Below are 14,729 nucleotides of genomic sequence, written 5' to 3'. Positions count from 1 at the left end.
TATACAACTATGAGCCTGTAAGCCCAGGAGTGCTAGGCTTTTTTTTTTTTAAGAGGAATGTCAGACAAAAGGGTACTGCTTAGGAACAAATTAAAATTTCAGATGTTCCCTATAAAGATAACAAATATTCACTTTGGGTTCAGGTCCACTTTAAGGCCAGAGATATCTAGATAAGAATTTTCAGACTGAGATCAGCAGTTGCAGGCTTCAAAATTCTTTTGATACAGGTTTAACCATTCTTGCAGTTTGAAAAATCTGTATTTAGCTGTACTTTCAAGACAGAGAAACATGTTCATTGTTCAAAAAAGCTTGGTATCTTTCAGGCAGAATTTGTTTTATCCTGCACTGACATTAGCTTGACATACTTATCAGTGTTTTAAGTCTGCCCTGTACTTGCTTTGGAGGAAAATCACTAGTTTTTTTTTTTTTTAAAGCTCTTCCATGTGCATGGTACTGGGCTTGCCCGGCCAGTTACAGTGCGCAGCGTGGCTCGGAAATGTGCAGTTGTGAAGCCACAGCCAGGCGCCCACAGTGACAATGCCGGCGCCGCAGAGAGGAGGGGGAGAAGAGTGGGACTTTGTTCGCCCGCATCGCTGGACCCTGGGACAGGTGAGTGTCCAATTAATAAAAGTCAGCGGCTACACTTTTTGTAGCTGCTGACTTTTATATGGGTGGAACTCCACTTTAAGGACAAACAAGGCTTTCTTTTTGTGAATATTTTCCTGCAACAATATTTTTTTTTGAAACCCTTAGACAATTAAAACGTAATAAAACTAAACAAAAGGTACTTTCTTTTTTTAATCAGTGTTTGTTTAACCACATGCCGACCGGTCCATAGCCCAAAGACGGCTACAGAGCGGTTGGTTTATTCTGGGAGGGCATCTATGGACGTCCTCCCAGAATCTTGCTCCCGAGCACCCCCTGGGGTGCGCACCCGGGAACATCCGCAGAGGACCCGGCGCATCACGGATCATGGTAAACGGCCGCTGATAGCGGCCGTTTACCATGTGATCGCTCTGTAAAATGATGGAGCGATCGCTTGTAAACAAACCATCGCACGACACCGGTTCCTCCCTCCCCTCTCTGTACCGATCGGTACAGTGAGAGGGGAGAGGGGGAGGGATGGCAGCAGCGCTCTGGGCTGGATGTGTAGCGCCCACAGCGCTGCTCAGTAATAATCTTCAACACTCTGCCATAAATGTTAAAAGAAAAATAATTTTTTGTTATTTTTTTTAATCAAATTTTTTGTTTTTTTAATCAAATTTTTTGTTTTTTTTGATTAATAGTGCAAAAAATAAAAAAATACAGCGGTGATTAGATACCACCAAAAGAAAACTGTGAAAAAAAGAACAAAAATTTAATTTGGGTACAGTGTGGCATGACTGAGTAATTGCATTTTATTCTGTAATTCTTTCTGTTTAAAACACAAAAATTATGATTGCTGTACAAAGCATTGCAAAGTTATATACAAATGAAGTAAAGTCGTTTTCTTTATCGATTTTGCGCGTTTTCAGTGTGATACATGTAAATATATGTAAAAGGTGTAAAAATATTGGTGAACAAACCAAACAAAAACAGATAAATATAAGTTTTAAATATTAATGAAATAGAAATTTAAAAAAATCACCAGGAAAATTATAATTGAATGGAGAAGGGCAATAGTGTTAATTAGGGCTGCTTACAGTAAACTAAGGGTTAATAAGGGGTTCAACAGAGGAACATTTCATAAAAAATAAAAAAAAATGCTTGTCAGGCTGACTTCATCTGCAAATCAAAGTTCATCCCTTTGATCTGTAGATGAATAAACAGAAAGTTACAAAATGAAACAATGCCGGACTGCTTTTTTTTTTTTTTTTACAGCTCCTGCTGCCGAGGCCTTGTCTGTGTACTCGGCAATGCAGCTGTAATTAATCAGAGCTGTGTACTGTGACAGGGGGGATCCCGGCAGCAGGACAGAAAGACTGGACATACTAGACATGCCCTGTATACAATGATATTTTTTGGATGTGTCTAGCACACCCAGGGTCTGCAACTGGTTAATAGATGGGCAATATTTTTTCTATAATGTTAAGGTATGTGTCACAGCAGCAACAAACCATACTGACCACCAGTGGCGTTGCTCCATGCGTCCGACCCCCTGATCTACATACAGGGCACCGGACTATGTATTCCAATATTGGGGGAGGGGGGTTAAAGCACGTGATTACGGGAGGGGTGATCACTCTCAATGGGTTCACATACAATACAAAGCTATCAGAGGTTCTAACTCTAAGTCTGGTACACACTTTTAGTTTTTTGTTGAACATAAAAAACTATATCAGCTCTGGTCGGAGCTGTTGTACTCACTATGCAAAATACGTACAATGATCTTATCTGCTGAGCTGTTGTGTTCTGACAGAGAGGCTGCTGCCCCCACCCCCCTGCCAAGTAATTCCAACCAGCTCTCTCTGCCATTGGTTTAGAGTGCTGATTGGGAGTCGGTTGGCTGCTGGTTTTCCAGCATGTTCATCTGGCAACCCAACATACACACAGGTCGGATGTCGGGCGTTCTCTTTTTAACCGGCCAATGTCTCTCGAAGTTCAGCCTGTGTATACCCTTCTTTAGGTTCTGTGTTTATGGGCTTTTGCATTCCTAAGAAGTTTATGGGAATACAAATGCTGCTTGATGCAGGTCAGGAGGTCAACTGCAAGTCAAATACACCTGTGAATGATTTTGGACTCATTTCAGAAACATCTCATCAAAACCTGTATGAGCAGAAGATACAAGTACCATCCCTCTTCACAGTACTTGGTTGCTAGTTAAGTGTACTTCAGTATATTTGAAAATCTCTCTACCAAAAAGATGCTGCTCATATTTGTTAAGTGTTTACATTCACATTTCACTGACTCTAAACCCCTACAAAACACTTAAAACTACTGAAGGGCTTGTTCATACTGGAAGATTTTATGCTGGTTTTCCCATAAAATGTTTCCTGATTCTCTTGCAATGCTACTCAATGGAAATCCTGGGTGAGAAGATGTTTATCTGCCTATATGAACAAGATCAGTTTTTAAAAACCATAGGTAATATATTCAGGGGTCAAGTCCTGGGGAAAAAAAGTGTGGGAACTCCCACCCAAGATCCACTCCCCCACCAAAAAAAAAAAAAAAAAAAAACACAAAAAAAACACGATACGCTCATATGCACGAACACTTCAAGTGGTATTTTTCATCCAATTTTCATATTGTGTGTATGAAGCTTAACTATTAGTACATAAAAAAAAAACAATCCTCAAATATAAATACAGTAATTCTCTGAATAATCAGAATTCATTCAATTGTGCTTCCATGCAAATGTGAACATCATGTTCTTATCTTTATTGGGGAATTTTATTTTGTATATAGAGTGTTTATGTGGTGAGTTTACACTTTTCATTGAACAGAGTTTGGATAACACAGGGTTAAACGGAAAGGTCATAAATTAACTGCACATTATCTGGACAGAATGCTTGGGGAGATAGTGATGTGTTCCTGCTTAGGAGATGTATGTTAGCTTGGGGGGGGGGCTGCAAACTCTGCAGGGCTCCAACACACACTCGCTGCTATTCCAACCCTTCACATATTTACACAAAAACTTCCCTCCTGGCATTAAACTTTGCCAGGTATTGTGCTCAGCTTACCACCCCAAACTGATGCTCCTCCCTCAGCTCACCTCTCTCCCTGCATGCCCTGTGAGCAGAATAGCTGATCTACCCGTCAGCTAGACCTAGACCTGATCTACCCGTCAGCTAGACCTAGACCCGATCTACCCGTCAGCTAGACCTAGACCCGATCTACCCGTCAGCTAGACCTAGACCCGATCTACCCGTCAGCTAGACCTAGACCCGATCTACCCGTCAGCTAGCTTTGATTGACAGGTAGATCGAAGCGGAAGCTGTCATGGGGCCCCCTACTGGCAATGCCTGAATGGTCAGGTTTGCGGCATTTACTATTGCGAGTTGTGTTGGCAGCTGCTGGTGTAGCACCTGCCACACAGCTCACATAATTCAAAGTCTTGCAGGACACGGCTGCTAACGGGAACTGAGTTCCTGCTGTGGAAAAAGTACAGGAACTCTGTTCCCATGCGCTCCCGCAGGACTTGAGCCCTGAATATATACCTCCTTAATCTAATCAAAAACAAGAAGGATACTGGAGAAATATGGTGCACAAAATCATCCCCACCTCATTCCAGCTCGGATCAGTTGTGTTGCGATAGACTCGTGTTTTTGCCTTGTTAACAAAATATCCAAAAGAATCCACTTCCAGTGTACAAAACAAATCTGTTGGGGTCAAATACAACAATGTAAAAAAAAACAATCCTAGTTAAAAACAGCCTGCTGTACTTAGTGTGCAAGGGGACTGTAAGAGGGACCATATGGACTCTCACTTACTTGAGCTTTGCTGGAACCCCGTGGCAGAGTGCACGATGACATTTAGAAAACCATAAAGACCAGAAGATTCATCATCTAGAGAGGATATGCAAAAAAATGTCAGCATAGAATATTAAACACAATATCCTGTATAGTACTGTCTTCCAGTAAAATAATGGGCAACCGGCTATATTTATTGGACTTCACAGAGGTTTGCGACTCCCCGAAATGGTAAAAATGTCATCACCTGGGATCCTCACCAGTAATAAAATAATGTTGAATGACAAGAAAATGAAAATACCACAAACAGGGTCAGCAATACACACAGAACCCCACCACTACATATTCTTAAAGTAGAAGTCTGGTCAAAACCTAACTAAGCTTAAACCTATTCCCACCAGTAATCTAAGCCCTATAGTAATTACCCTGTAAAAGAAAAAAAAAATGTATACTTGCTCTGTTCCAGTCATGTGAATTCTCCAGTGAGCGGCTTCAGGGGAAAGGAGGAAGCGGTGGCAAGGGCTGCACAGCCTTGGTGGTGATGTCACCCATAGACTTACTAAGGGCCATTCATTGTATGCTGTCCCTCCTCTACACTGAAGCCATTGCTGGGAGCCGATCACGTGACCAGACCAAAGCACTCTTAGATTTGGCAAGTATACACATTTTTTCTTTACTGGGTAGTTAGTATAGGGCTTCAAATAAGGGTGGGAGCAGGTATCAGCTCCTCCACCACAACTCTGCAAACAGTGTGTTAAAATTAAGGGGATACTATTTTGTTTCAACTAAGCTCACTGTTATTACATTTTTTTTCTTAACCAAGGAGAATCCGAACAGCTGCAACAGAAGTACGACATGCTGCCAGTCTAGCATCACATTTCTCAGATAGGCTATTCTATACAATGAGTGATTATTATCAGCTCATCTCTTACTGAAAAATCCTTCTTACCTTCCTTACTCAAGGTCAAAGGAACCCTATGGACAGTCTGCAGTTTAACACAGGAGTTTGTTAACATTTGGATTTCCAGCGAAGAGAGAGAGAAACTTTTTATGCCTACAAAAAAAAAAAAAAAAAAAAAAAAAAGGGAGCCATTTGTTAGTGATAAAAAAAAAAACTTTATACGAATAATAAATTAAATCAAAACTATTTTAATTATTGGGCTATGACATACAGTATTCCCCTTGTGGTGCACACTCACATTTCTTCTGCTGCTCTCGGATGTGTTCTCCCCATTCAGCCCGCTCATAGTCTGACCAGGTTAGGAATGTGTAACCCTAAGAGAAACATTGTCACCAGTTAGGTAAGGCAAAGGCAGGCTCAAGTGATATTAAGAGAAGAGAAAAGACAAATAATAGGGCAGACCAAAAACAAGATACAAAGAATCACCTTGCCATTGCGATTGTGGACTCGGAATGCCATGCTTGGTGAGAGTAATAACAACATCGACTCTTGCTCACAAAGCTTCTTGCGCAGACGATCCATGCCTTTTCCTCCTTTGTTTGCTTTCTAGAAGAAGATTTATGTACTTAAAATGTTTAGCAATCCAATTTCCTCCAGGGCTGTACAAAATACAACTAGTTTCCAGGGCTCTCATATGAGCAGAACAAATAACCTAGCAACCAGAGTTAAGCTGGCCATAGATTGGTAAATATTCGACTTTTCTTAGGAAAAGAATGTTCTAAGAAAGCATATTTCTAATCATTAGTGGGTCAAATTGTTGCTCGTCTTCAACCACAGTGATAAGTAAATTCTGAGGATAGAAATTTTCTCTTAAACAAAATGAATAACAGTGTATGCGGTTTTCATTTGGTGAAGTCCATCGATTCCAAAATCAAATGCTAAAAGCAAATTAATTTTTTCAAACGACAATTGAATACTCAAAGACTTTTCATACAAATTTTTCTAAGAATTTTCGTTCAACATTCTAGGGACACCTTCAGTCAACACAGTTTGTATTAGTTAAATATAGGTCAGGTAGTAAACCACAAATAATGCAAGCCCTATATGTTTTCAACCTTAAAAACCAGTCAAAGCACCCATATTTCTATCTTCACCAATTCTCTTTAAATTCAAAAGAAGATTGTACTACTTTGATTTGGCAAAAAGCGGGCATTGATGTGGTCTGCAGACAGTGTGGGGAGTTTGCGAGTTGCCAGGTGTTACTGGGAGAAGGGGCTGTACATGTGTAGGAAAGAGAGTGAACAATGGGCAACCTTTGGGGAACTGTGGGGTTTGGACTTTACACTACCTATTCAGAAAGCATTGTCTCCTATTCTGATATAAACAAGCCTTTAAAAACCAAGTCTACTTTGGAAATCCTCAATCATCCTAGCGCCCTGTACTGAGGTAGGGTGGTGCAGGAACAAATACAGCATAACTGGAACTCTTATCAGGCATTTAGGCCTGTTTCACATGGGCCTCAGCTTGTATAAGGACAGTGTAAACAGTAAGCTTTGACAAAGGCATTTGCAGAGCTTTCAGCAAGCTTTGTTGAAGCATTTAAAGCACCATTCAACTCCAGTTCCACTTTCAACAAACTTCAAGAAGTGCTAACACCTGCTAGCAGCTTGTTTAAAGTGGTGATCTGTGTTCAACATTTACAAACTGGAGCTAAATGGTACTTTAAAAGCTTCAACAAAGCTTGCTGAAGGCTCTAAAAATGCTTTGTCAAAACTTTCTGTTCACACTGCTCTTATACAAGCTGAAGCCCAATGCGAAACAGGCCTAACTGCATTTCCACGAATGGAAGAGTATGGCTGCAGTTATATCATTGTATTGCAGTCTTACAAATGGTGATCTGCCCCATAATAAAATCATTTTGTTTCAAAGTAATAAGATTATCTCCCCAATATTTAAAATGTTTCTTGTATTAGTCCCCCCCCCCCCCAATTTCTGATGGCACATACAATATGTAATTAAACCCACATCATTAAAGTCAGTACATGCTGTATTATATGCTGTTCATATTCACTTGGTAACAATAGGATTCATTTTCTGTATTCTGCTAAAATAAACCTGGCTGATCCTACTGTTGTTCACTGTCAATCCCTCGTGACTGTACTGAACATTCTGGATGACCCCTCTGCACACTGCTATATACCCTTTCTAGCAAACTGCAAAACAAAAAAAATTGGATTTTTAGTTCACATACATTGCAATACATTGCTTAAGCTGGCTAACTGTGCCAAAGTAATCCCTCTATGGTCCCTCTTCTGCTCTGCAAATTGCAAATGACCCAGTTGATACAGTACCAACACAGGACAGATAGACAAAAGTTGCAGGAGAACCATAGGTCTGGCCACTGACCTGCAATGCAACAGAAGAAAGACATATATGTGCTCAAATCTCAATAGCTGCTACATGTATATAATCCATCAGGTGTTATATATACACATGTAGAAGCTATTGGCATTTGCGCACAGGTATGTCTTATTTCTGTTGCACTGCAAGTCAGTGGCTGGACCTGAACCTTGTGGGCCTCCTGCAACTTTTGTCTATCTGCCCCCTGTTGGTACTATATCCACTGGAGCATTTGAAATTTGCAGAACAGAGTAGGGGCTGGCCATAAAGGGATCACTTTTACACAGTTTACAAGCATAAACATGTATTGCAATGTATGTGAACTAAAAATCCATTTTTTTTTTTTTTTTTGTGCAAAGTTTGCTAGAAAGGGCATATAGCAGTGTGCAGAGGATTAATTGAGAATTTTAAGTGTTAACACATGGCCACACCCTTTAGCACCTGATGGATTATATACACATATAGAAGCTATTGGGATTTAAGCACAGGTATGTCTTGCTTCCCTTCCGGTCTATGTCCCTGCTGCAGCCTGAGATTGTGTAGACCAGTCATTGCCACTTCTACTGAGCATACTCCAGTTTCAGTTCCCTTCTAAGCTGTTCAATGTAATTTTAAGCATATACAAACAATACACACAGGCTGGAGGCTTGGAACAGGCTGTGAATGGAAGAACCTCCCTCAAGAGAATTCACACCATGCTCTTGCACAAAAATAAAGATTTGAGTTCAAATACATCATTGTATGATGATTTAAAACATGTATTTGTTTTCACGTAATTTGTATTCTGAAGACTTATTTTTTTTAAACTTGTGACTGGCAACAGAGGACTAGAAGCTCCACCTGCTGATGTTTCCTTGCAGATGGGCTGGGAAAGAGATGGGTATATTATGAAAAAAACTGATTTTGTATTAATTAAAATAAATACAGTGCCATCATCCATATGTACATAAAGAGAAGGGATAATGTACATTAAACGTGTGTTTAGTTTTACTTTAAAATTTAGGACTATACACCACACACAGCTTACCCTCTCTCTCTGAATATCACTCTTCAGATTGGATATTTTCACTTTCATGGCTTCTAGCTCATCATCTTGTATCAGAGGAATGTTAGCGGCAGCTTCAGACTCATCCACAGGCTGGAAGGTCAGGTCTGCTAATGGTATGTACCACTTACAGTCATACTGTTGGCTTTTTCTGCAGCAAAAAAGCATATATTAGCTCTATAAACAGCTCATATAAATATAGTAGAAAACCTACTATAATGAAGAATGCCTTCTTACCCCCCTATTTGTTTTTTCAATTTGGCGCAAAGGAGAAGGTCTGTAAAAAGGAAAACATGGCGCAGTTTTCGGGCACCTTCAACGAGTTCAACCATGAAACTGTCTTTCAAGAGTTGTCGATGCTGGAAAATAAAACATACAATGGTACAGGATTATATAAGTGAATCGATATACCGTCTATATCTAGAGCAGGCTTTCTCAACCTTAAAAAATCAAAAATAAATTTTCATGTCTCAAGGAACCCTTACTATAAACCAAATCACCAGGGCTCAATAGGAACAATGCTCCTTATATTAGTGGTCAATAGGAAGAATGCCCCCCTTAAAAGTTGTGTTTAGAATGCCACACTTAAAGACAGCTAAAAAGATATTTGGTGTCATTCTGCTGGCTTTGCTAAGTGGTGCTGAACCTTGAACTCTGTAGGCATCATCAAATAGGTGGTTCATCAGCCACAGCTCAAGGAACCCCTAGCAACCTCTGAAGGAACCCCAGGGTTCCACGGAACCCTGTTTGAGAATGGCTGATCTACAGTATCTCACAAAAGTGAGTACACGCCTCACATTTTTGTAAATATTTTATTATATCTTTTCATGTGACAACACTGAAGAAATGGCACTTTGCTACAATGTAGTGAGCGTACGGCTTGTATAACAGTGTAAATTTGCTGTCCCCTCAAAATAACTCAATACATAGCCATTAATGTCTAAAACGCTGGCAACAAAAGTGAGTAAAACCTTAAGTCAAAATGTCCAAATTGGGCCCAATTAGCCATTTTCCCTCCACAGTGTCATGTGACTTGTTAGTGTTACAAGGTCTCAGGTGTGAATGGGGAGCAGGTGTGTTAAATTTGGTATTATCACACTCACTCTCTCATACTGGTCACTGGAAGTTCAACATGGCAAAAAACTCTGAGGATCTGAAAGAAAGCATTATTGCTCTTTATAAAGATGGCCTAGGCTATGATGCCGCGTACACAAGACCGGACTTTCCGTCGGAATGGACTCTGATGGACTTTTTCCGCTAAAATGGACTTGCCTACACACGATCACACCAAAGTCCAATCGTTTAACGCGATGACATACGGTGGGACTAGAAAAAGGAAGTTCAATAGCCAGTAGCCAATAGCTGCCCTTGCGTCGTCGTTGGTCTGTCGGACCTGCATACAGACGAGCGTTTTTCTCGATAGGAACTGGTTCCGGTGGAAAGATTTGAAACATGTTCTATTTCTAAAGTCTGTCAGATTTTTTGACAGAAAAGGTCTGATGAAGCCCACACATAATCGAATTGTTCGATAGATTCGTTCCATTTGAACTTTGCTGTCGAAAAGTCCGGTCGTGTGTTCATAAGAAGATTGCCAAGACCCTGAAACGGAGCTGCAGCTTGGTAGCCAAGACCATACAGCGGTTTAACAAGACAGGTTCCACTCAGAACAGCCCTCGCCATGGTCAACCAAAGAAGTTGAGTGCACATGCTCAACGTTAAATCCAGAGGTTGCCTTTGGGAAATAGACGTACAAGTGCTGCCAGCATTGCTGCAAAGGTTGAAGGAGTGGGGGATCAGCATGTCAGTGCTCAGATCATACGCCGCACACTGCATCAAATTGGTCTGCATGGCTGTTGTCCCAGAAGGAAGCCTCTTCTAAAGATGATGCACAAGAAAGCCCACAAACAGTTTGCTGAAGACAACCAGACTAAGGACATGGATTACTGGAACCATGTCCTGTGGTCTGATGAGACCAAGATAAACTTATTTGGTTCAAATGATGTCAAGCGTGTGTGGTGGCAACCAGGTGAGGAGCACAAAGACAAGCGTGTCCTGCCTACAGTTAAGCATGGTGGTGGGAGTGTCATGGTCTGGGGCTACATGAGTGCTGCCTGAACTGGGGAGCTACAGTTCATTGAGGGAACTATGAATGCCAACATGTACTGTGACATACTGAAGCAGAGCATTATCCCCTCCATTCAGAGACTGGGCTGCAGGGCCGTAATCCAACATGATAACAACTCCAAACACACCTCCAAGATGACCACTGCCTTAGCTAAAGAAGAGGGTAAAAGGTGATGGACTGGCCAAGCGTGTCTCCAGACCTAAACCCTATTGAGCACCTGTGGGGCATCCTCAAACAGAAGGTGGAGGAGCGCAAGGTCTCTTAACATCCACCAGCTCCGTGATACTGTCATGGAGGAGTGGAAGAGGACTCCAGTGGCAACCTGTGAAGCTCTGGTGAACTCCATGCCCAAGAGGGTTAAGGCAGTGCTGGAAAATTATGGTATTTTCACTTAGGGGTGTACTCGCTTTTGTTGCCAGCGGTTTAGACATTAATGGCTGTGTGTCGAGTTATTTTGAGTGGACAGCAAATGTACACTGTTATACAAGCTGTACACTCAACTAGTACTTTACATTGTAGCAAAGTGTAATTTCTTCATTGTTGTCACACGAAAAGATATAATAAAATATTTAACAAAAAATGTGAGGGGTGTACTCACTTTTGTGAGAAACTGTACATTCTACCCATTGAGATTTGCATTTTCCTATTCTTTGATAGTGGGGGTTGAGCCCAGCGTTCTTTTCTACTGCTGAAGCCTGTCCACTTTTCATAGTGTAATACAGTCAGACATGCCATTCTGCCCACCACTCTTGTCAGTAGTGGCTGCTTGAGTGGTTGGCCATTTCCTGTCATTGTGAACAAATCTGGTCACCCTTTTTTGACCTCTCTCATTAAAAAAGGTGAACCCTGGCTCCCTGGGTGTTTTTGCACCATTTTCAGTAAACTTTTGAGACTTTAGTATGTAAATGTCCCAGGAAGTCAGGGAAATCTGACATGCTACAACCACCATTTCAGGCATCAATAATCATTTCACAGGCAAAGCCATTTACATTATATTCCTCAGACTAATCTGTTTTGATAACTTGAACCTCTTGTGTGTATGCTTTATGTATTAAACCAAGGCTGTGTAACTTTCTGTTTGGAATAGCAGGTACGTTTAACCTAAGAAAGGAGCCAATGAGTGTGTATATTCAACTCAAACTATCAGAATGCTTCTTGGTAACCCATGAGAATTGCAGCACAAATGACTTGTTCTTTTTGCTGCTTTTTTCTCCTCCAGCCTGAGCTCTACTCTATGGGGACTGCAAGAAGCTGGCATCAAGCCAAGTTTACATACAAAAAAAAACAAAAAAAACAACACCCGTCAGAATCCCTGTACCCACCAGTGATGTGTCACTTACCTCTCCTTTCCGTACAGTCATTGACTGGCGCCTGGGAGTGATCTCTTCATTGATGCTGGAAAGGAAGTTCTGGGAAATGCGAAGTGCATCTTGTAGCAGCGGGTAGTCTGGATGGCTGGTTGGTGTGTGCTTTAATAGGTCCTGGAAATATCAACAAAGTACAATTAAAAAAAAAAAAGTGTCAAAACACTCAAACACTTAACAATTGAAAAAAGATTACAATATGTGCAAATTATACCAATCACAAAGCCACAAAGTAACAGTCCATTAGTTATGGGCAAAATAATATCTATGGTATAGTATTATCAGTAGCATTAACACAGCAGGTTTTTTTTAGTCCTCTTTAACACTATGCTATGCATTTCCTGTTGATATTTCCAGTAGAGCCATCATTTTTCCCACTCCCTTTCACACTGGGTCGGGAGGTGCGTCGGCGGTAAAGCGCAGCTATTTTTAGCGGTGCTTTACCGTTGGATTTGCGGCGCTATTCGGCCACTAGCAGAGAGGTTTTACCCCCGCTAGTGGGCGAGAAAGGGCTAAAAACCACCGCAAAGCTGCGCTGCCCTGTGTATTCTTGAGGTCTATGGACATGCTGTAGGGGCTTGGAACAGGCTGTGAATAGCAGAACCTCCTTCAAGATAATTCACACCATGCTTTTGCACAAAAATAAAGATTTAAGTTCAAATACATAATTGTATGATGATTTAAAACATGTATTTTATTTTCATGTAATTTGTATTCTAAAGGCTTTTTTTTTTTTTTTTTACTTGTGACCAGCAACAGAGGACTAGAAGCTTTAAATCAGAACTCATCGATTTAACCTTTTTCTAAAACAGTTATATTCTCGGGATGCTGTGAATGAGAACTGTCACAGCTGCTTGTGCACCCAACCAAACTGTCAAGCCATCAAATGGCTGGTGTCATAACATATCACATGTGCAGCACTGTGACAACTGGAGATCAAACAGAGGCTAAAAATTGCAGCTTCCTTGATTGTAAAAGTATAGAAAGGTTTAGTTCTGCTTAAAAAAAAAAATGTATTTTTAATGCAAAAGACACATATTAATATGAGGGAACTGATCAAAACTGGGGCAGCCAGAGTCTGGAGCAGCTGTGCATGGCAAACAATCAGCTTTCGGTCTATCATTTTCAAAGCTTAAAGCGTTTGTTAATCAAAAAAAAAACTAAAGTATAGATCCTGTTTCTTTAAAGCATGTTATACAGCACAGTGATTGTACTGTGTATTTTGGCCCCTTCTATCACCTGAACTACCTGGCTGATCCTACCAGGTTTCTACCCTCCTCCTCTGTACGCTGTCCATGATATATATATATCAGGGCTGCTGAGCCCTGACACCGTTGTCAGCGTACGTGCCTCCGTCATCTGTAGCTCTGTCTCCCTCTGTCCTCCCCCCTCCCCCTCATCTCTCACTATAGCTGATCTGCTCACCCCCCCACTTTTTCAAAACGAACTGATCTGTATATCATCACCTCTGTCGGATAAAAAGCTGTGTCCTAGTGCTTGTGCTTTATAAAAAAATAAAAAAAGGAAGAGATTTCTACCTGTTTTAACAGTGTCTTCCAGTGATCACATGACTCCAGGCTCTCTGCTCCCCTCCTCCCTGGCTGACATCAGCAGGGGAATCTCAGCCCCGCCCACTGGAAATATCAGACTGGGAGAGCTGAAAGCCTGGAGTCAGCTTATCGCTGGGAGATGCTGTTATAAAAGGTAGAAATCGGATTTTTTTCTATAAAGCACAGGCACTAGGATGCTTGTTTTTATATGACAGAGGGGATGATATAAAGATGAGTTGGTGGCTTAACAACCACTTTAAACAGAACAGTCTGAAGATAGAAGCTGATTGCTTACCATGCACAACTGCTCCAGATTGTGTTTGCTACAGTTTTGACCAATTCCCCTGATGTCTCTTCTTCATTAAGGTTTCCTACTTGCCTGTCCGTACTGTACACTGAGCTGTGTGCAATTTTGGCATCTGTCGAGATAAAAGAACTCCCGCGCATGTGTGGGAGTGACATCATCTCAGCCCCGCCAATTAAAACGGCAGAAGACCAGCCAAAGATGTCATCAACTGGCGAGTTAGCTTCGAGACACCACATTGCTGCAATGTTGAGGTGTATAGTTCACATGAAAGTACATTTAAAGCTACATCTAAGGCTACCCTGTCTATAAAGTGACAACACTATTTTAGGTAAAGATGGTGGCATGATCAACAAGTAATATAAACTATACTGATGTTTTATTGCTAATGACAGACTGTATTTTATATGTATTATTGTTTTTTTGCTGCTTGTATATCCACTTTACTATAAAGTATATATGTCATGGCTGAATGGAAATATTAACGTCCATTCAGATAATGCAAGAATAGATGATGAAGACCTCATTTTATTATTAAAATATGTCACTTACATGCAGGACAAGAGTACTCCGCGTAACACGATCCACTGGCTTGTAGAGTAGTGCTAGTGACAAAGAGCAGACACAGTGACACATTTTACCATTACAGCAC

At 41.0% G+C, this 14,729-nt stretch overlaps 1 protein-coding gene across 2 annotated transcripts in view; it reads right to left on the bottom strand.

The window, feature by feature from the left end:
* Positions 1-14,729, bottom strand: part of BCR (BCR activator of RhoGEF and GTPase) — a 96,378-nt gene that overhangs the window by 20,526 nt on the left and 61,123 nt on the right. For both annotated transcript variants that reach the window (XM_077461532.1, XM_077461533.1), the window contains exons 7-15: positions 14,630-14,682; positions 12,200-12,340; positions 8,972-9,093; positions 8,717-8,885; positions 5,776-5,895; positions 5,588-5,663; positions 5,338-5,442; positions 4,410-4,484; positions 4,201-4,298 (exon numbers count right to left, since the gene is read on the bottom strand). In XM_077461532.1, the coding sequence (XP_077317658.1) occupies positions 4,201-4,298; positions 4,410-4,484; positions 5,338-5,442; positions 5,588-5,663; positions 5,776-5,895; positions 8,717-8,885; positions 8,972-9,093; positions 12,200-12,340; positions 14,630-14,682 (959 nt within the window). The remainder of the gene's footprint in view (positions 1-4,200; positions 4,299-4,409; positions 4,485-5,337; positions 5,443-5,587; positions 5,664-5,775; positions 5,896-8,716; positions 8,886-8,971; positions 9,094-12,199; positions 12,341-14,629; positions 14,683-14,729) is intronic.

Source organism: Lithobates pipiens, unplaced genomic scaffold (assembly GCF_037356315.1).
Source record: "Lithobates pipiens isolate NorthernLeopardFrog02 unplaced genomic scaffold, aLitPip1_a1.2 Scaffold_3, whole genome shotgun sequence".
Lineage (NCBI taxonomy): Eukaryota > Metazoa > Chordata > Amphibia > Anura > Ranidae > Lithobates > Lithobates pipiens.
The sequence above is the reverse complement of the archived record's forward strand: the minus strand, read 5'-3'. Positions and strand labels throughout refer to the sequence as shown.